Source organism: Grus americana, chromosome Z, assembly GCF_028858705.1.
Source record: "Grus americana isolate bGruAme1 chromosome Z, bGruAme1.mat, whole genome shotgun sequence".
Lineage (NCBI taxonomy): Eukaryota > Metazoa > Chordata > Aves > Gruiformes > Gruidae > Grus > Grus americana.
In genome coordinates this window covers 6,202,229-6,224,507 of record NC_072891.1, presented here as the reverse complement: position 1 = coordinate 6,224,507, position 22,279 = coordinate 6,202,229, and the positions used below count along the sequence as shown (strand labels likewise).

Here is a 22,279-nt window from a genome sequence, read left to right as displayed (position 1 = left end):
TTACAATATTGAAATCTGGTATGACTCTGCAACACAAAAGAACTAGGTAGCATTATGTGCACAAAGATAGTCACTGGATTGGCATCTACACAGTCCTGCAACACCACTCTCAGTGACCTTTTGGGGACTTGTGGGAACAGAGCCTTAGCTGAAAGACCAGGAATATATGTCACCTCAACTGTGAGCAGTTCACAAAATCCCTCTAAGGTACCTTCATGTGAAATGTAGCTATCCTGCACTAAGTCATGTTCAGTGGGACCAGTTCGTCTCTAACAATTCAAATATCTAACTTTTTATGGAGCTGATCATCACTTCATAAATTCAACATACACTGAGGATTTCACCCAGATATATCACTACAATATCTAGGTTTTAAAGTAAATCAGAAATAGTTTAAATGAAGCTAATTCACTTCTGGTGTGGTAAATGACACCATCTCATTTTGAGATCCATAGCCTCTGTGTCTGCCTATAAAGTGGGGGTGTAGTTTTCATTTCTTTAGAAAAAAGCTGTGAGGACAAAGAGAGAGCTCCAAAACTGTAGTCTTGAGGTGTCTAAGTTAGATCAATAGATTCTGAAAGATGCTGAGTAGCTTCTGAGATTTGCCAAAACTGTCCAACACAAGGACACAACTCATCTGTGATTCTGAAAGTTAGTGGAGTCTGACTACTTCTTCTGAAGTGGGCCTACAGGAAAGCTGGAGAGGGACTGTTTGTCAGGGAGTGTAGTGACAGGACAAGGGGTAATGGGTTTAAGCTGAAGGAGGGTCAATTTAGATTAGACGTTAGAAAGAAATCCTTTACTGTGAGGGTGGTGAGGTACTGGCACAGGTTGCCCAGAGAAGCTGTGGATGCCCCATCCCTGGAAGTGTTCAAGGCCAGGTTGGATGGGGCTTTGGGCAACGTGGTCTAGTGGAGGGTGTCCCTGCCCATGGCAGGGGGTTGGAACTAGATGGGCTTTGAGGTCCCTTCCAACCCAAACCCTTCTATGGTTCTATGATTCTATGATTCTTCAGCTTGCTTCAAGGTGTTAGTCAGGTGCCCCACTGTGAGTAAGAGAAGGTACACTGTGAGTAAGAGAAGGTACAGCCAATGCAGCTACTGCTAACCTTTTGGGGGTTGTATTTGCAAAATTTTTGCTTCCTGGCATGGTTTGTTTCACATCATCCGGCTGCTCTGATAATGACATGGAACTCCTGTGGCAACAATTTATTCTCCTCAGCCATTAAGCACAAAATAAAAGCAGGCAACAAAATCTATGCAGCTATGCAAGTTTGCTTCTATGGAAGCAAGAAAAATACTGAAATATATCCAGTTTAAAGAGAAAAATACTGAAATATATCCAGTTTAAAAAGAAAATAGAAAATGTTGTATATTTCCACTAATTATTGTCTTGAATTTCTACTTTGCTCTTCACTTCTTCTTTTAAATATTTTGATAGATGAAAGGTTACAAGCAATGGAGTTCAAAATTTACTGAGGTTTACTTTTTTTTTTTTTTTAATTGGTGGGGGGCAGATGCCACTTCCAGGTTCTGGGGCAAAACTATTGGAACTTCAGCTGTGAAAGATGTCTTTTGATTTTAGGCTTTTTCAGCCCCCTTCTGCTAGTGTGAAAAGAAAACAACATCTTTAGAAAGCCCGCCAGATCTCTCATGCAGTTTTGCAATTCAGATTTGGATGATTCAGATAAGACTATGTAACTTTTTGCTGTCGTCTTTTGTTTTTGTCTAGAGACACCAACGTTCAATGTATGATAGGGTATCCAGCAGCTACGGAGTAGCATAAAAGACAAATAAGTTTTGAAAATTATGGTTCTTTGGGACAACCCACTTTTCCTGAGAAGCTTTAACACCGTGCTCTGCAAAAGACCCTTCTCTTGGTCATTAGCTATTGTAAGATCAAATGGCACCAGGCAGTACTGTTACACATTTGTTTTCTCAGCATGAAAGCCAAGTTTTTAGTCCTGGAAATACCTTTTTGATGTGAATTTGTAAAAATTCATATAGGTTGAAAACAGTTTTCAGCCCATTGGAATCACTGGTCTGTGTTGAGCTGCTTGGTAACAAGTAGCTTTTGTTAGGCAAACCTCTGTAAAATGGAATTGCTGGTGACATTATCTAGGGCAGCCGCAGATATATAAAGAAATCAGGACACACTTAGAGCATGCCAAATGTCTTCTGGAAGTAACCTCAAAGGTCAAAATGCCATTCAACAGTGGGAAGAAGAAGTATACAGTACAGTGTGTAATGTTAGAAGAAAAGGCAAATTAACACAATCACAGTCTTGTGGAGGACCTGGATGAAGTTTCGTCGTATGTGATGTATTTATATAGGTGTTTTCCACATGATGTACACCAGAACACACACACACACACACAAACAGGAAAAAAAAAAACAAAACACAACACCTACAAGAAAAGATCTGGAAAGAAGAAAAAAGAATTTTGCTACTTTTATCAGAATTAGTAATAAAGGATTTTCTTCTTTTAAATTTTCTTATTTTATTCAAAAAATTCATAAATCATTCAGTAGTATCACTGTATATTTATTTATTTTTTGGAATTTCTTAGTTAAAGAAAGACAAAGAATAGCAAGAGAGAAAGCATTTCAAGAGAAAAAAAAAGAATTTATTAAAAAAAGAACAGATAAGACTGGAAAGTATTCCTCCACCTTCAATATGGAACCACTCACATTGACTTTACTGAAATGGAATGGTAGCGAGGGGCAGGAAATCCGTATCGCTAGACGCAATAAACCCTGATGTTCACCCTAAATGCCTGCTCCCTGCAACATCTTAGTGCACCTGTTTGTCAGAAAGATTAATGCAGACCTAGAAATACAAACTGATTCATCCTTTATTGCACCCTGATTCATTCATTGACAGAGATGGGAAAGGAAGTTGGGAATCTTAGTTGCTGGTTACCTGTTCTTGCTAAACTAGTATACCTTTTTTTTTTTTTTCTTATGTGACAGTAAATGCCTAGATCTTTTCCCACTGAAGCCAAAGAATATTTTGCCCATAATTTGAAGCAAAATTGAGTCGGGTCTGCAGTGTCATCTATGATTTACTGGAACTGTTTTTTCACTCAATATCTGTGCCAAATAAATGTTTCTTCAAAATCTGTCCATTCCCAAATAAAATTACTTGGTCATGGGAGCGATTTTACTTCTCCTTAGAAAGTACAGAACAGCTTGTCTTGAGAATCCACCAAATTTTCAGTGCTACAGTTTGACTTTCTAAGTATGTCATCATCCTGTGAAATAACAACACATAAAGAAAATAAAATTAATGTTCTTTACCTAATACACTGTGTTAATGGCTGCTACTTAGTTCAGTACCACTGTGCTTTAAAAATAAAAAGGATTTCATTTACTCACTAGAGTACCTAACAGAAAGTGCACTAAAATTATTTTCCCTTTAAAAGAACACGCTGTAAAAGCCCATTAAAATATAATTACTGCCAAAAAGGCATTTTATATTTCCTTGAGATAAGCTGCAGTAGTGTAGTTTGAAATTTGACTTCCATTGATTCAGGAGTAGAGCAGCATGTTTAGATAATAAGCAGAAGGATCTCAGTTAACAGCTTGAGTGAGTCATCGGACTATAGTTTTTAGTCTGAGAAAGTGTTTATCTGAAGGGCTCTTGGGACTAATATGGTTCCTCTTCAAATCTTGAAGCAGGGGACAAAAATCATAGTCCTGGAGGTTGGCAGGATAAACATGTCCCGTGATTTGCTAGCAATTTGAGAGATGGATTTCACTACAGAGTGCACCGTTGTTGTCAGGTTGAAAAGTGTCTGCCTGGAAATGAATTCATGTGCACACATCTCCAGACAAAGGAAAAGCTCCCTGAAATGGCATGCCATCACATTTTAAGGACAATTTTTCAAGTCTCTGACTCACACCTGGGAAATATACTGGTGCACTAAGTTTATCATAAAAAGCTCACGTTCTAACAAGCAAAAATTGGTGCAATAATCTTGAAATGCACTGTCTCATTGACAGCTACAGAAATCCATTTTTCTGCATATTTGCCTGCTTTGTGTCTGAAAACAAGCTTGCCTATTCCACATAAGGTCACCTCAGATTGTTTTTTGGTGAAGGGAATTCTGTCTGATGCTCTTTTAATGTTCGGCATGAGGTCTAAACAGGGAGGTTGGGTAATGTGTCATCAGGAGGAAAGCTGTGGCAAGAACAAAAGCTCCTGTGTCAGTCAAGAGTTTATAAATACAGCAGCAGTGATAACTGCTGTGTGTGCTCCACAAGGAGGAATTCAAACCGGGCTCCAGAAGTAGCAACATATTTTTAAGTTATAAGAGACAGTGAGAAAGCGCAAATGAGTGAACAGAAGGCTTCTGTAACTCTGTGTGGAGGCTTTTTGTTCATGGTTGGAGCAGTTGGGGGTTGTCAGTCTCTGATAATAATTGTGAAGGGAGTTGAACACAGAATAAAGGACTTGAGGTCTGAATGTCCTTTCATTTGCAGCTACAACTTTCCTGGAAGTCAAAGAGTTTTCACCAGTTTAAATCAAATATAAGTTAAAGCAGATGCAGTTTATGACACATTGGATAAGAGAAGGGAAATCCCAGCACTACTTCCCCCCGAACACCTCTCCCAACTTTAAGAGATAGAGAGGGGCGCATGGGTGAATTTCAAGTGGGAGTTACTCAAAAAATGTCCCATGAACATGGTTGAACAAGGAAGCTCAAGCTATCTTTTGGGATAATAGTCTACATTTGCAGATTTCCATCGAGATTTTATTATTTACTCCACATGACAACTTGTAGCTAGCCTACAGGGTTAAAAGCTCACTAAATATAATTCCTCCTGAAGCTTACTCTCACATTTACTCTCTACTTTTATTTGCTTTTTTGGTTTGTTTTAATTGAAATATAGATGCAAAAAGAAAACTTTTGGTTTAAGTGAACTGCTAGTTAAAGAAGAGCCAAAGGCATCGACAGCTTCTTCTAGCAGCAAATGAGAGGTTAAGGATACGTGTATTCCAGATTTAGTTGTGCCATTGAAAAAGAAAACCAACATCAATTTTTTGTTCCTTTCCTTCTCGCTGCATGCCACGTTTTCAAGCCTTATGGTAGGAACTGCTCAAGTAAGTGCTGTTTATGACAATTCAGCAACAACATCAGCAATACCTGCTCTTGAAACTCTCTGGGGTAAACGTAACCCTATTCTGTCTGAAGTTGATTGCGGTGAACAAAGACAGGCTACCCTGCTGGCAGGTGTAGCGAGTGGTGAAAAGCAGGGGTGGTGAGTTCAGTGAAGTGTAACTACTTTCACTGGCCCTACGTACATTAAGAATGTGCCTCTTGTTCTGTCTTCAGTGAAGAAACAATATTGAAAGAGCGCTGGAGGACAATTGATGATGTAGAAAAAATACATCCAGAGTTCATGGAACATCAGTCTCCTTTCTGAGAGGAGCAATCTGTTGTATTCAATAGCGTCTATGCATACGCATGAGAAGAGGGAGATCAATAACTAGATGACCAATACTAATAATTTATTTATGTTTCTGGTTTTGACTTTGAATGTTTTTTAACTTCATAAAGCTGAGAACCAGAAATGTATTTCTGAAGCACCACCTATGTTTTTGGTGCTCCAAATGCTGTTTGTCAGTTAAAGTATAAAAGATTTTTATCCAGTTTCAGGTATGAAATCAGATGTTCATTTTTAACTCTGGACTTGACAATAATGAACTATATTAATTTTTAGTAAATCACAATATTTGGTCAGTGTTGAAATGCTCAATTAATGCATATGTACGACAAGGAAAAGAGAAGCATATTTGGTGAAAAATGTTCTCTAGAACAACAACAAAATACATTAACTTCAGGCAGTCTCTCTATTGACTTCCTCTGTTTCCCAAATAGGGAAGAATTATAATTTTAGCTCCTTGAACTTCTGAAGTGATTAAAGTAATTATTCAAAGTTGATGATGAAGTATTTATGACTGTGAGGACACTCAGAGAGAAATGAGATTTCCACCACATGATTTAGAAGCTGTAACACCATCTCTGCTTTAACATGAAACCCAGCTAGGTACCATCAGAGCACACCATCATCAGCATAACTGAGCGCTTTGGATTTTCACCTTGAGTCACCAAAGACACAGTAGGATTTCAGTTTGAACTTCAGTGAGAGTAACATTAATCCCTCTGTGAGGAAAGAGGCTATTTTAGCTGTTGACTTCAATGGGAGTTGAATTAGGTCTTGATTTATTCTGGAGATGTGCAGTGCAGATAGAGAGGCAACAAATTCAAAGACATCTGCAAAGACAAGCAGCTAAATCCAGGATACTTAGAATGGACAGTTTCTGAAAAATAGGGGTGTAGGAAAGTGGGAAGAGCTTCCTAGCACAGAAACAGTGAGACATGTTTCAGTGATGACAGTCTGCATCTGAAGAACAGGGAAATTTAAAGCAGAGATTTTCTTCTATCAGTTCCACTTGGATCTTGAGGTATAATATCTATGCCCAGGCTCTACAATCTGTGGGGCTGATGTATTTGCAGAGTGTAGTGCTACTGCCACAGGTCTTTGCTTGCTCCAAAATCTCTGCACCGCATTTCATTACACGGTCATTACATGCCATGGACCTCTAATATTTATGAATATTTTGGTCCCTCCTTGAAACAAAACTTAAAACTCTTCAACCTTTCTTCACTATTGCTTTCACCAGCTTTCACTGTTTGCATTATTCTGATTTCTTTTCTTACCTTACATGTGTCAGTTCTGCTAAAGCTCATAATATTGGCGATAAATCCCTCTCCACAATTAAAAATGAGGTTTTGCTCTAGCCTTTTTATGTGATTAAAATTCATGTAAAAATTGTACAGTTTTGCAGGGAATTTTTCCTAAAAAGTGAACATGACTAGCAAAAGATGAGCTTTGTTTAAATGGGAAAACACAATATTTTCAGCTACTTAAAAGGCCAGTGCATAGGGATATTTTTTCCTTTTTCCTAAATCTAAAAAAAAATAATTTCAAAGTCACTGAAGATTACACTGCAGTTGTGGTTTTTGGTTGTTTTGGGTTGTTTTTGGGGTTTTTTTTTTCATTTTAAAAGACATTGACAGAAAATTAAATACCATTAAAAAAATTTGCTCTAATTACCAAAAAAAAAAAAAAAGCTTTGATTTTGAGGGGCCTTAGGAAGAGAAGGAAACTCTCAATATCTGATTCTATCTTTTTTTTTTTTTTTATCAAAACCACAGACTTTTATGTTTCTAGTAACAAAAACAAATGGAAAAAATCAAAGTAGAAGAAATTAATCCTCTTGGGTTTTATAATATATTACTCCCCAGCTCAAAATAAAAGCATACTATCCATTCTTGGTTCATTCATCATCCATTCTTTGCTTTGATTTGATGTTGTTTTATTTCCTTTGTATACATAATATTTGCATTACTGATGCAAATTTAGGATCAGATAGGTCATCTTCTCTGCCCCCGTCTCTAAGTGGAGCACACTGCAAGGAGCTCTGTAGCTGCTCTACCTTCTTCTATGGTTTGCAGAGTTTAACTCCTGCACTCTCTCAGAGTCTCCACAGCAAATTAGGAACACACCTATGAAGATGAAGAAATCCATTTTGCTCCTCTTTCCGTCAGCAAAAAGCTGGACACATAAACTGTGATTTATCATTTCTCTTCAGCTCTGGGTAAGAAAGTATTTTACTTTTTAGCATTTTAACTTTACAAAATAGGACTAAAGTGAATTTAGGAGAGAATGAAGTAGATGTAGACAATGAGCAACGACAATAAAGGATAAGGCAAGTGGTCCCTAATACTAATACCTTACAAGACTAAACAGCTGGAGATATAATTCCCCTAGCGACTGCGTACTAATGACAACATAAGGCTGAAGTTGCTAGGCTCAGACTTCCTTAGTGAGCAAGGAAGATGCTGCTTCCTCTTCCCAAACAGAAGTACAGATATTTTCAGAAATATTGAGTAGCAACTATGATGTTCCTTCTTTCCCCCAGCCAAATCATTGCTGAAGCCATGCTAGGACTATTATGCATAAGGAACTTCTTGGGCTTGTTATAATAACAAATTCTAGGTCAATTAAATTCACAGCTTTGGAGACATGCCTTGAAATTTAGCTTAAATTTTCTGGAGAATCAAACACTTTCACAGGAGACTCAGCAGCAAGTCACTGGTTAACTGCTGAGACTGTATAATTTTGGGTCAAGGAAGAAGAATAATTCAGGGCATCTTTTGATTCCTGAAACTGGGTTGTGTTCACTTTGAAATTGGCCTATATTTCATTCACATGTAAAACTCATGCCACAGTCCCCCTGAACTACATTCAACTTATATGACTTGATGCTATTCTAATCCTTGGCAGCAGACTGCATTCCCATTCCTGCAGTGCCCAGTTAACGTGCATTCAGACATTTGGGAAGCTGAGATCAAGGTTTCCAGGTTTATACTTCCTAAATCTTCTTTTATTTGTTTGTTTTAAGGATCTACCATCCTCGTTGACTGACTCATTCCTGTACAAGGTGCACACACACTATGGAAAATCATGAAGCTATAAAAGCCTTCAAATAGAACCTGACACATACCTCAGGAAAAAATCAACCACCTGCAACATTTTGATTAAACAATAAAAACATTTTGAGATGCAAAGGGGATGAACTGAGTCAGGTAGAAGAAATTCTTTAATTTAAGCCCTTTTTTTGCCTTACCGTATATAAAAGTTAATTCCCTGACTGACGCTCACATGTGCATATACACATTATAAATACACTGTGTGTTACTTTTGGCATTAAAATATTTTCCTTATCGGTGAGCATTTGATGTTTAAATGTCATGTGAGGAGGAAAAGAATGGTAAGAAAACCCTTGATCTACAGGTAGAATGGAAGATTCCTGTAATATATAGAAAATAAGGAATGATAAACAAAAAAGACAAACAGCATTTATTCATTCCATGACTGTAATAGATGTTTCTGCATACAAGAGAAAAAGAAGCAAACAGCTTTTTATCTTCTACTTTACTAAATTTGTTTGTCTTTTCTGTTCAGATTTTGAAGTTGTAGTATACCAGTGAAGCACTCTTTTAATCTTCTCCTTTGTTAATTCCTCAATGCTATTCTGTCACTGCTCCCTTTATGTTTGAATAGGGAACCTTGTTTGTAGCTCTGTGACCCATATATCTGAGGTTAAAATCTCTAGTTTCATCTCTGATTGAATGGTTTACATTGGGAAACTACTCACCTGTCCAGCAGTGTCTAGAATGTCCAAATAGGCTGGTTCATCATCAATTCGGACTTGAGTTTTATAGGCATCCTCTGAAAAACACAGTGCAGTATGACTAAGCATAGGAGTGGCTCAGAGAATGGAAAATGAAATAGCTTTGTGAGTTTGGATTAGGCTTTTCAAAAGCTCTCCAGTCTGACCTAACTTTGCTTTCTTTCAAGTTCAAAGACGCTTTTTTTTCAATCCTACCATCACTGCAAAGTATTAGTAACAGGGAGTCATCTAGTCTTTTCTATTACACTACTGTAAAATATTAAAGGGCATTTGCCTCTCTTTAAAGGGATAGCACAGACTACAGATGGTGTTTAAGTCGCAAAGTTTCAGAGTTGTGCTGGTGCTATGCAGCAGAGTGGTTTTTACTTACCACAGTCACTCTTTCACTGAGCTTTTCCAGGAAATAGTTTCAAGCTAAAGATTGTCTAAACTACTGGGAAAGTCTCTCTGTGGCTGAAGGGGGCTTCTGGCTCAGATATGTCAGACTAATTAATTAGTTCTCTTAGCTCATGATTTTGTCAACCTAAATTTGGAAGGAGAAAAACAAAAAAAAGGTGAACTACTATTTGCATAAGTTGCTTTCCTCATATTTCAGTTTAATTCCCCTCTCAACATTTGTACTTTCTTTCCAAGGTTAAACAGAGCTCAGATACCAGGCCATGCTTATACTTGAAATAGTCTTGGAAATTATCCATGTTGTTTAATTAAACAATAATGCATACCAGTCTAAGTCATTTTGGTGACTGATGTTATGCTTTGGCTGTGCATTGAGGCGTGAAGACAAGACAAGTGCATTTAATGCATCTGAGAAGTGTCATTAATCATCATAAGCATATGGCTGGCCCTGTCCAAAGACTCAATCCTGCAAACCCTGGCTGCCAGAGACCCTCAGGACTCAGCTTTCAATAACTATTGAGATAATATTGGGATTATAGTATGGGATTATATTGCAGGTAGCTGGAATTCTCAGGACATTCCAAATTGGGCACTATTATATATTTTGCATTATATAACACTTTATAAAAGCATGTAAAAACCTGCTTTCTACCTACACAAAAGAAGAACTAAAGCACTCAGATATGAAGGATTCTGGATGGCTTTAACTCAGTCCACTCATGTGCAGTCAGTGGCAAACTATCTTTAACGGCATAATCACGTAGAGTAATTTCGATGACTCTCCTACTTTTAGACGTCAGTTCAGCAAAGTACTTAGGCATATGCGTTGCTTTAAACAAATACCTGAGCCCATTGATGTTAGAATGAACCAGAGGCTTAATTAATTCTATGATACACTGCCTTACTGAGAAAGTTAGAGCACTCCAACCAGCATATGTTTCAGTCAATAGCTCTCTTTCTAGGGATTGCTGAATAAGAAACTCCATGCCAAAGAGGGACCATATAGTGTGAATTAGGCTACTTACAATTTAAGTAGTCTATTATGGCATGACAATAATATGTATAGTAGATTTTTTTCTATTATTTTTTATCTTTTTTCTTAACTAAAATTGAAAACCAAATATGAGAAAAAGTAAAATCCAATATGGTATCTTCTTCATATGAATTCTATTAATACTATAAAGTATTATTAATATATTTCCATTCAAGTGGGTATCCATTGTCATTACAGTCATGCATACATAATTAACATATGACTTACATAAATTTAGCTTGCACTCTTGGCTCCACAGCTGGATACTCTAAAGCCAATATGCTTATCCTATTTCTATCTTCACTTAGACCAATGTGAGTTTTAATGCAGTAGTTTTAAAACAGTTGATGCAGAGAGACATTTGAATACTGAAATTCAATTTGGATAAAAACGAAGCTGGAACCTAGATAAATCTTGTCTTATTTGCTAAGAAAATGAATTAGGAGTTCATAGTTAGTTATAACTAAAAGACCCACTGGCCGCTGAATATAAGTCATAGCTTTCAGGAAGTAAATTTAAGATATCTATGCTTAATACCCTGCTGATCTACTCCAAGTGTACCCTGATATCATGCCACTGCATTCAATAATGTTTCAACTATTAAAAGCTGGACCAAAGCTATGTTTATAACCTTTTTACTCTGCAAAGATAACACTGAATATACAAACCCATTGTATTATTTTATTTATTTTGTTTTCTCAATCTACTGACCATAATACACTTCATAAAGATGTGCCAGAATCACTGTCCTGTTTTCATTATTAATATATGCTAACGTCTTCTGTTGGTGGTAGTGAAACATATTCTGTTGAGAATTCACCAAGCACAGGAATCTAAATGGTTTTCTAGGCAATTGTATTTGGAGGATGCTTTTTACTTGTGGGTTTGCCTTTGCCCCAAGAAATGTAGAGATTAAATGGGAAGGAGACATGACTTTCCTTTGTAATATGGAACTATGTGCGAAAATAAAGATAGTACAGATAATTTAGAAAAGCTTAAAAATATCCTCAATTGAGGTGTGATAAGCCAGGGTATTCTCAATCTGTATTTGAATGGAAAATAGATGGGACATAGCAACAATTTATGACCTATCAGATTCTTTATGATCAAGCACAACCAGTCTTTTGAGAGGCATTATCTTTACATTTACTTTGTGTATTTACTGATCTCCTGGGCTACTAGGACCATGAATTTTCTGGTGTAGGAGGAGGAAAAAAGATTCATAAATTGAAAACTATGTTTCCCATCTCATGTTATACGGACCAAGAAGACAAGCTAAGAGTGGAAAATCTGTACCATTTAGTTCTGGTCTACAATTAATACTTTTAAACTGGGATTTCATCTCAGAAATTAATGGAAATGGAGCCAAGTGAAGGATTACATAGACAAACATCTTTATTTTGTTCAGATGGACTACAGGTCAGAGGCATTAACCTGGAAAGAAACAATCTCCTAGAGATCAAGAGTTGGATATGTCTGTATGTTGGACTCAGTCAACATATTTTTGTTTTATCAGTAGCTATAATGCTAAGCAGAAACCCTGGAGTTTTCACATGCTTCCTAAAGGATTTCAGAATGGAATACTACATGTCTAGTCTTTTTAGTTCAGGCAACATTATGGTCACATTAAGGAAACAGAAACCCTTGGGGGCAACATTCTGTTTACTTGTGGAAAGAGAAGAAAAGAAGAGAAGATATTCAACTGAAATAACATCTGAATGTATATAAAACAAAGCAGAAAAGTCTTCATCAGGAGCACTAGCAAACTCACTGTCTAATCTCCTCTCTTTAAAAATTATTCAAAATATTACAGATGCTGTCGGGTATATTTACACTATTTACAATATTTCAGTGCGTTACAGTTTCTTTCACCTAATTAATTTATAATACTGATATCATGTTCCCTTTAAAGTTAATTAGGAGCTCCTAAGTTACGTGTATCTGGATATTACATGCTACAGCTCTAAGGACTGATATTTATTAAAAGGCCAAACTCTAGCTGCCATTTCGGTAAAGCATTAAGATAAGGTACCAAAAAAAGACAAGAATAATAATGAGACATTAGACAATAGCTATATTTCTTATACTAAGTTTAGTTTTAGTCTCTTTCTGTGAGGCTAACTGTAAGGTTCCAGTTTTTTGTCTAGGTAAAATACAGCAGAAAGTTAGGGTATTATAAGAAACAATTGTGAATGGAGTTTATGGATTTTGATGTGAGATATAATGATGATTCAAACACAGACTGCAAGAATTAGCATTTTGTAGGTGCAAAAGAGAAAAAATATATAAAAATTCTTGCATGATTACAATCTGTATAATATGTGAATATATGAATATATAGTTAAAATAGCTGATAAAGATTTTATTTTTCATATAGAATATGGGCTTCTTTAAGAATTTTATTTTCTACAAACATTAAAACTAAAAATGAAAAATTGATACAAATTTCAGCTTAAAAATTATACTACTTGGTTTGAATTATTACAGACAGTCTACTATTTTGCAGAGTGGGAAAAAAACAAGTAGAACAACTATTTTCTGAATGGCACCTTCTTCTTTATTATTATTTCATTCCTCTTTTACTTAATATGTCATTTAAATGAAGAAGAAATGGTTTTTTGAAGGGTATTTTTAAATATTTTTTTCTTAGTTGTTTGATTGTCCTTTGCAGTGCTATGAAAGAAAAGAAAAAAATTCTTCCTTAAGCCTTTTGGTACCTGCTTTTTATTGTAAAATGAATACATACTCTTTTTTCAGCTTTCCTTTTTTATAGGACATCATTTGGGAGACAGAAGTACAATAATTAATGCAAGGTTGTGTTGTGATCAGTTACCTCAGCACTGGAGAAGCTAGATTCATAAAAAATATATCAAAGCTCTTTTTTCAGCTATGAGCAGGTAACTGCTTCATGACAAATAGATTTGGATGGTGTATGATTTAAAGGGGAGTTGGAATGGGCTTTTCATCTGCATTACAAACATGTTCCAGTCGCTGAAATATAGGTCAGCTGCTTCTTCCCTCCATTTGCTAATTCTTCTTATATTCCTTCTAAATAAATAGTCTCTCTTCTTCTCTGTCTTATACACTACCAACTGCAGTTAAAGCCAGTCAGATTCTCACATCTATAGATAAGCTAAAAGACATTTTATTTGGCTAAGGAGGTGCCAAACCAGAAGGAAGTCCAAGCTCAGTCACCCACACCTGGAATTCTTCCTCGTCGTGTTCTCCCTGTGCATCAAAAAGACAGCAGGAGAAACAGGGTTTTTGTGCTTAGATTGATTTAATCCAGAGATGCTCCTGAATGTGGGATGATCATGAGTCTTTGGCTGCATGAGTGCTGTTTCTATTTACAACAAGGAATTTTTAAACAAAAAGAGGGTGGATGAACAGGGACTTACACCACTGTACCAACTACTACATGTGAACTCCTTCTAGTTGAGATAAAAATATATATGTCATAGGAATTGCCTATCAAAATACATTGGTCTTAGAATTTCCCTTAGCATATAATTATTTTCCTGGAGTATGAGTGTTTTATAATTTGGGTGGGCATTGCTATCAGCATTTTACAGACAAGGACACCGAGTCACAGCGGTTGCCTTCCTATGAGCTATGCACACGTGATAAGCAACGAGTGGCTTAGCACAGTAGAACTGACAGATTTGATTGCCTTGTATTCTGTAAATACTCACGTAGATAACAGTATCCTTTAAAATAAGGCAAGTAGGAAAATTAGCACTAGACTAGCAGCTAGGATACTTAAATATCCCATTTCCAATTCTGCCTAGTGTTACATAATTCTATGTTATACCAGCAATTAAGAATACTTCAGATTATTCTTTCCAGTGCTACTGCTTTTTATTTCTTAGCATTGAACTGCATTTGCCATTACGCTGTCACTTGTTTAGCTTTGTCAGGTCTTTGTCAGATCTTTCAGGTTTTGCTCACTTTATTTTAACAGCACCAGCTGCCGTCTCCCGCCTATATAAGCGATGGTAACAGACAGCATCATTCCAGGCAGAAGAATCTTGATGATGGGTTGCAGAACAGAGGAAAAAAAAAAAGACAGCTGCCTTTCCAAACCCACAGAGAGTAGCTCTTTCTTCAGTAACCACACACTTCGAACACCTCTGCTGTTTCTATGAAAGAGACGCAGGTAAGTAATGCAGCATTTACTGCAGGTAGTAACTCTCTGCTAGCTTTATTCTTATAAAAAGACTGTAGAGTAGGCCTTGAGAAAATTAAAATAATCCGAGAAAAAACAAAGCATTAGTCATGTTAAGTGCTTATTGTAAAAGGAATTCATACATTTATTCATTATACATTCAGTTGCATGATGAGAAACACAGCACTTTCTATCTTTCAGTTTTCATTTTAGTATTCAAATTACCATAAACATATTTTCAGATAAGATATTAAAACAAGGTCTTGGCTACATATGTCTTCAGAAAAGATTCTGTAATGTAGTTTTCAAATGGCCTTGCTAAATTCAAATGCATATTACTGTTGTACATTCCAACTCTCCTTATTAATTTCAATTGAAGATGCAATTCTTCGTTTCCTTTATTTAGCCTTTGTTCAGCATAATGACATGTTCTTAACTAACTGCCATGTTCTGGTTTAGAGGTTCCTGCATTTCCAGTGGCACATAAAAACAAATCTTTGAGTGTTCATAAGACAATTCATCATTTCAAAGAGTAAAGATGCAAAGAGAAATACAAGAAGATATATTCTGTAAGCCTGAAAACAAGAGCAGAACACCTCATAACTTTTAGTTGATTTTGTCCTCCTGAAATAAACAGTTCTAATATCTTCAGTGGAAAGAGGAACCATAACTAGACTGTGCCCATATCCTCAAATAAACCTCTGCACTTAATCCTGCTACCATCAATGAAAATTAGTGCCTAAATATCTGGAGAGGGACAGGGCTTAAATTACCTGTTGAACATCCAGAATCATTGCAGCATAATAAAGATTTGTGTTTAGTCCCAGTAAGTCCCACGCAGTCTGACTATTTATTAGTAGCAGTTTTTAACTGAGCTATCTTCACTGTCATACTCTCATCTCACTCCTTTCCTAACTCGGGCTCTGACTGCCATTGACCATACTCTGTCTGCATCCAGTTACAATAATAAAACTAGAAGCTTCCTCAGCCTAATAGGCATTCTGTTTGGTTCTCACCTTGCTACGGTGCTCCTCTTTTAACGTCATTATGTACCTGTCTTAAAACAGATGCTCTCAAATTAAGTTTCTCCCTCTTTTTGGGCTGCCTAAGTTTCTGGTCCATGCTCTGCAGGGCAAGCGCACAGCTGCTGAAGGAGCCTGATTGATCTTCAGCATCGAGTACTTACACAGCAGCTTTCTTGGTGACCTGAAATGTACTCAGTGCCTTCCAAATGGGAAATGGGTTATACACTTTCTATCTTTTTTTTTCTTTTCTTTTCTTTTCTTTTTTTTTTTTTTTCCCCCAGTTGTACCTATAGATATGTACAAGTATCTCTTCTTCAGTGTCAGCTTGCAGTTTCATTCCTGTGGTACGCTTACATTCTCTACTGAAAAGCAGGGGGGGGAAAAGCAATTTAATCTCACTTAGTCTGTGGTAAGCACAAAAAGAAGCATTATCTGTGCTCTAAAAGGTTTTGTGTGAACAGAAATGTGAGTGAATTGAACTTTGCGTCAGTTAAATCTGGTTTGTCTTCTCCCTTTGGGTCCTCATTATCATGATGTTTACTAAAAAAACAGCTGGAAAAGGAGACAGTGGCCTGGGTGGCTTTCAAGAAGAACCAAAATTAAGAGTGATTTTGTTGCACAAGGCGTAGCATGGGAGAGGTTTTCATCTACATATACTCATCAAGGAGGAGACAAAGCACGATGTACAACAGAAAATTTAAGGTAAGATATTCACTTTCAGGCGGAGACGGTCAAAAATGTGGCCAGCAAAGCAAACTCATTGCTATATTGTCTGGTCACACAGCACCTTGCTCACGGTCAGATGTCTGTCATCAGGGCTCAAGGTTTGTATATGGTACAAATAAATTAGAACAGTATATGTAAACATAACAACTTCAGTCTGCATTCGTGGTAGCAAATGCTCCTCAGAAATCAGTCAAAGCCATCCATTATTTATAACAATTCTGACTACAAGAAGCACCTTCTCCACTACTACTTCCCCTCCATACAGTGAACGCTTTCACACTGTCGACTTGGATGCATCATAGTACTTTCACTTCAGTTCTGACTCAATATTCTGATATAAGAAGTCAACAGATGCTCCTACACCAAGTATTGATATTTATCCACTCCCAAGAGGTGCTTCATTATAGGGAGATGAGACATATACACATATTTATGTGGTTTTACACGTTTATGCATTGGTATGTATGTACCTACATGTACAAACACAGAGAGACATGTAAGACTGAGAGTATCTGAATGTGCAAGAAGAGAGTATCATAAATTAATCCCTATGTGAAATACCTGCAGTGTGTAAACCTCCTTCCCTAGTCCTGAAAAAATTCAGGGCCAGGAGCAGACTGAAAATTAAACACAAAAAGATCCAATGGAAATGTCTTCTGCTATAGAAACGTAGATTACATTTCTATTACTACACCATATATTAATTTTTTACTATTTATTTGCAACATTTTATTTTCTGGTTGCAGATATGCATTTCCCCCCTTAAAATATAATTATTAATAGCAAAATGCATATTCACAAGAGCCCATGAAAAACAGAATCATTAAGAGTTCTGATCAAGTTCTAACTACAATTCATATCACCAAGATGAAGTCTAGAAAACAGTGTACCCCTCTCCCTTCTTTCCCATAGGCATATGGATGGGGAAGCTGGTTACATTCTTACATTATAACATATTTTGAAATGTAGAATTCCCCTTGATGTACAATAGTGATGTCTTATTAATGATGAGCTCCTGCAGAGTGGCTAGGATACAGCAGACATTTGGATAAAAGACTGACAAAGTCTATCTGAATACTGCCCAGTGCAGTGACTCTCATTCATGATGCAAATGCTGTTATCAACAAAGCCACCATTTATGATTTTAACCTGCAAGCATGCACAGATGTGACTAAATTTACAATTATAAAGGATATGACTTGCTGCCCAGAAAACTCGCTCAGCTCTTCCTCAGAGTACTCCAGTCCTTCAAACAAGATAAATTTTGCTTATGAAGTTTCCCACCCATGTGAATAAGACTATTTGAATGACAAATATTTTTTTCAGAACCAGCTCTTAAAGAGAAAATATGATTTCATACAAATGTTACCATTTTTGCAAATCAAGACTAATGATAACTCAGGCAAACCTTTGCTGTAGCACTTGCTTTTCTGTTAGAAACCACTTGCAATATAGATAATGCTACTAATATTTAATAAAGGCATATCATTACTTTCTCTGCTTCCAGAAAAATGTCATTTACTTCAAAGACATACATGAACAAAGTGAACAAAGTACTCCTGTTTAATCAAAACATGATAATTAACAGGAGTCCAAGTACCCTTATCTTGGGGAACAAGAATAGCAGGTAGCAATTTCACTACTCTTTCAAGTCCGTGATTGTGCTACTGAGTGGGAGGATCTGACAGCTATGAATTCACTTCTTGTCATTTCAGGGGGAGTAATTAACAAGTTGACTACATCTGCGTGGCTATTAGCATGGATGGTGCCTTGGATTAGGTGTAGATGGCTGCCGGCTTCCATGAAAGAAAGGTTAATGGAGACATTTGTCCTGTGATGAAGAATTTTGAATTGGGTGTGATAATTCATCCACCTCCAGGAAACCATAGCATGAGTATCTCTTCCAATTTAGAAAATCATTTAAGGAATATTTTTATAAATCACAATATATAGGGTATAGGTAAGCAAGTTTTCCAGTGATAACCCTATTTACTGATTGCAAGTCTGACTTCCGCTCCTTCTGAGTTCATGATCCTAATCATAATTTAACATCACTGTATGTGGGTTGTGATACCTGTAACAGAACAGAATGACTTAGGTGTTCACGCCAACTTTAGTCACCTAATTCCCAGTTCTTTTGAATCTCCTTTGTTGCTACACAACATGACATTCCACCCTACTTCAGCCCTAAGAACCTTGGCTTTCTTTATAGTATTTCACATTTGGGATCATTATTCATCTGACTAACTCAAGATGCAGATGTTAGGGTGAGATGAACCATGCTCTAGAACTTCAGTGCATTTATGTTATGAATTAGAAACCGCAACCTGCATGTGACTTCACTGTGGTTTATAGTTCTGGATAAACATATAAACTTTCCTGCCTTAATGTCACCAGCCAGATGGATACTTGGCTCACACTTAAACCCAGTCAGGATCTATAGACTAGGAGCTGAATGCCTCAGTTAGAGTGGCTAGATCCAATGCAAGTGTGTATATGAGATGCTACCAAAAACCCTACAGTAGCTAAGAACCTAAGAAGCAGCTGTTGTCCCAATTTTCTGTGATAGGTCAGTGTTTGGAGTATCACTACAGGCCTGAAGGGAGCCCTGAAGAGCTCAGCTCTGAGAATAAGCTCTTCTGTGATAAGGAGCAGCACTCTTCAACTCCTTTTTGCCACTTCAGTTTATCAGATGGATCAGTAAGAGACTTGGTGTATCACAGCCTGGGGAGGTGAGGATTGTTGGATTGAGTCAAATCAAATACATCAGTTGCTGAGATAGAGACCTTCTGCCTGTATGAAGCTGATAAGAAAAAAAAAAAAAAGCCTAATTTATGTAGAATAGACAAAAATATTTTAATAATTGTTTCCATTCTTGGCTGACTCTTTCTACATTCTGATATGGTAGATAGCATTATGAAAGAATTCTAAAAAAATTGTTTATTATAATTATTACTAATATTACTGTTAGTAAAAAAATATACCTCAGAAATGTTTTGATATTGTGACAGTTATGAGAAAATGCTTTTTTTTGCTTTCCTGAATTTTAATCTGGCTGATCAGTGCTTAAGAATAGCAACCGCAAGTTCACACTTCTATACCATTTTTGGTTATTTTTCTTCTATGTTTAGCAGATATACAATTAAACTCAGAGGTTTCTGGGAGGAATAGAAAGGTTATATACCATGCTTTGATCTTTCATTGACACTTTATTCAGTGGAGAAGAGAAGACGGCCAAGGCAGGAATATATCTTAGTTCTAACACAAAGAGAGATAATGGAAGATAGAAAATCATAAGTATGAACCATGAACACTTAAGGGTTATTGATGATTTTGGCACTTTTTTGTATGTAAACATGCAGCATAGGTCTCTCATGGCAACACACAAGAGAAACACATTTCTCTCCTGTTCCAACCATGGTAGGCAGATGTTTGAGAAATAGAATTGTTCGTCTGTTTGCTTGCTTTCTGAAACAAAGGAGAAAGGGAAGTCAGATCACTGGCCAGAATATCAATTAGGGTCATTCATATTAGGTAAATGCTCCAAATGAGAATATAAAAAGTTGAGCCATGGAAGATCAACAGTCCATCTAATCCATTTTCCTCTTCTGGAGAGTAACCAATAGCCCAGGGAATCCCACAATGATTTTTGCCTAGCTTCTCATCTTCCTGTTATTTGCACCTCAAGAGCTCTTCTGATCTGAAGGCAGAATCTTTGTTTTTAACAGCCCTTGGCGGATTTTTTTTCCTCCAATATTTTACCTAAATGGTTTTTTAATCCATCTACATTTTTGGCATAGGTAATTACCTCTATTGTCTTTGAGAATAGAGATCAGCTTAGGAAGGAATTTTGGTTCATGGGCTGATGTCTGAGGGTGACTCTGCACAAGATGTTTGACTCAGTTTTCACATCTTGCCTGTGCCAGAAATAAAAGGAACTCTTTTCTCCTCTTTCTTCTCTTCTTATACTTTCATTTCACCATAGGTTTTGAGCTTGCTGGATTGCTCTTGCTAAAGTGGTTAAACTCATTAATCTGGTACACAGCTATTCTGTGTGACTTAGTTTTCTTCTGCACTACTCTTGAATCAGCCTGCAAAATTGTCCAATGAATGCCAGCAAGCAAATAAAGCTGGGAGAAGGGCAGAGATGAAGAGTGGCACTTCCTCCTTTTCCACAAATGAGTTGCTAGATTTGTCTCATCTCATCTCACAAAATTACAATCTGTTGCAGAGCCTGCAAAGTCTGTTCCTAGCAGGCGATAGCTCATGCATCATTCCTTGTTCATGATTTAAGGTAAAGAAATTACATATAGCTGTACACTGTGCCTCCTCTATACACTATTTCCTTCCCTGAGACCTCACCGTGTGCTGCAGAGACTGTCTGGTACCACTGTGGCTGAAGTGAATCTGCTAGCATAGCTGCTGTGTTACGTTCTCTAAGAGCATGAATGGTGGACACAGACAGACAGCTGCATTTCCAAGACTAAACTGCAAGCCTAAACGCTCATCAAGGTGTTCTGATTAACCTCCAACCTTTGGGAAGGTGCTAAATGACAACTGTAGGAACAGCTCTCTAGGCCACCTACTCCCTAGAAAGACATGGACTGCATTTGCCTGTCTGCTATTGTTTATAACAGAGATATTAGCAAAGGAAAACTGGATTAAGCATTATTTCCCAAGTCTCTGACAATGCTGATAATGAGCTGTCACCTGGTGTGAATAGCCCTCAAATAATTGCATGAGTTGCATTTGTAAGAAAATATGAAAGTGACAAAGCAGTAGCAGACACTAAGTTTGTGCCCAGGATTTTAGATGTGAATCATCTTGAGTATGGACAGGGAAGTGTAATTGGTTGCTTTGGTTATTTCTTACGTGAAGTCTGCAAACCATTTAGGACTGAATAACTGGCTTATCAAATCAAAGTCCCAAGAAAGAAAATTTAACAGCAGAGCTAGACATCATGTATCTGAATAACACAGCATATTTCAAATGGGGCCAGACTGTTTCATTAATGAGGAAAATACTGAAATTCTCAGCAGCGGAAGGGGTAAAGAATCAAAGCTCGTCTTGAGCTGAGAATGCATCTAAGTTAGAGGATATATCTCAGACTGAAATGTTGAGAGAAGATCCAACTATCAATAATCTGCTCTTTAGAGGGAAACTACCAACTGTACAAATAATACCAGGTAGGTATCTAAACCCCCTTGCACTTAATGGAAGTATAGATTCTATTCAGATGTCCACACATGACTCTTGCGATTTGATGTGCTCTCAGGAATCTGAGAGTCTGATTTTCCTTTACCGGACTAGGAGGGCTCCGGTGCTCCACAGGTCTTGTATCACATCCTCAGAGGTGATGATGACACAAGACCTGTGGGAGATCCATAGCCTTCTGGATCAGGAACTTGAACCCAAGCGAGATACTGTAGGACATCTCAAATGGCTCTTGAAGTCTGTGATAAGGGGAATGAGCAAAGACCTAAATCTCTACTACTAAATCTCCCTGAATCCCACAAAAACAGAACCTAGATACACAGTACCTGTGTAGACATTTTAATTTAGGTGTCTGAACGTGAGGCTTAGTCCTAACATAGCAGGCATTATCTCTGTTTGCTCTTCTTTGTGTACGTAAGTCAAAATGCTTAATACCAAAAGTACTAACCTCTT

General features: G+C 37.1%; 1 protein-coding gene across 1 annotated transcript in view; it reads right to left on the bottom strand.

Moving 5' to 3' along the window:
- RIT2 (Ras like without CAAX 2) overlaps positions 1-22,279 on the bottom strand; it is a 190,629-nt gene that overhangs the window by 104,799 nt on the left and 63,551 nt on the right. The window contains exon 3 of the mRNA XM_054810535.1: positions 9,232-9,305. Coding sequence (XP_054666510.1) covers positions 9,232-9,305 — 74 coding nt within the window. The remainder of the gene's footprint in view (positions 1-9,231; positions 9,306-22,279) is intronic.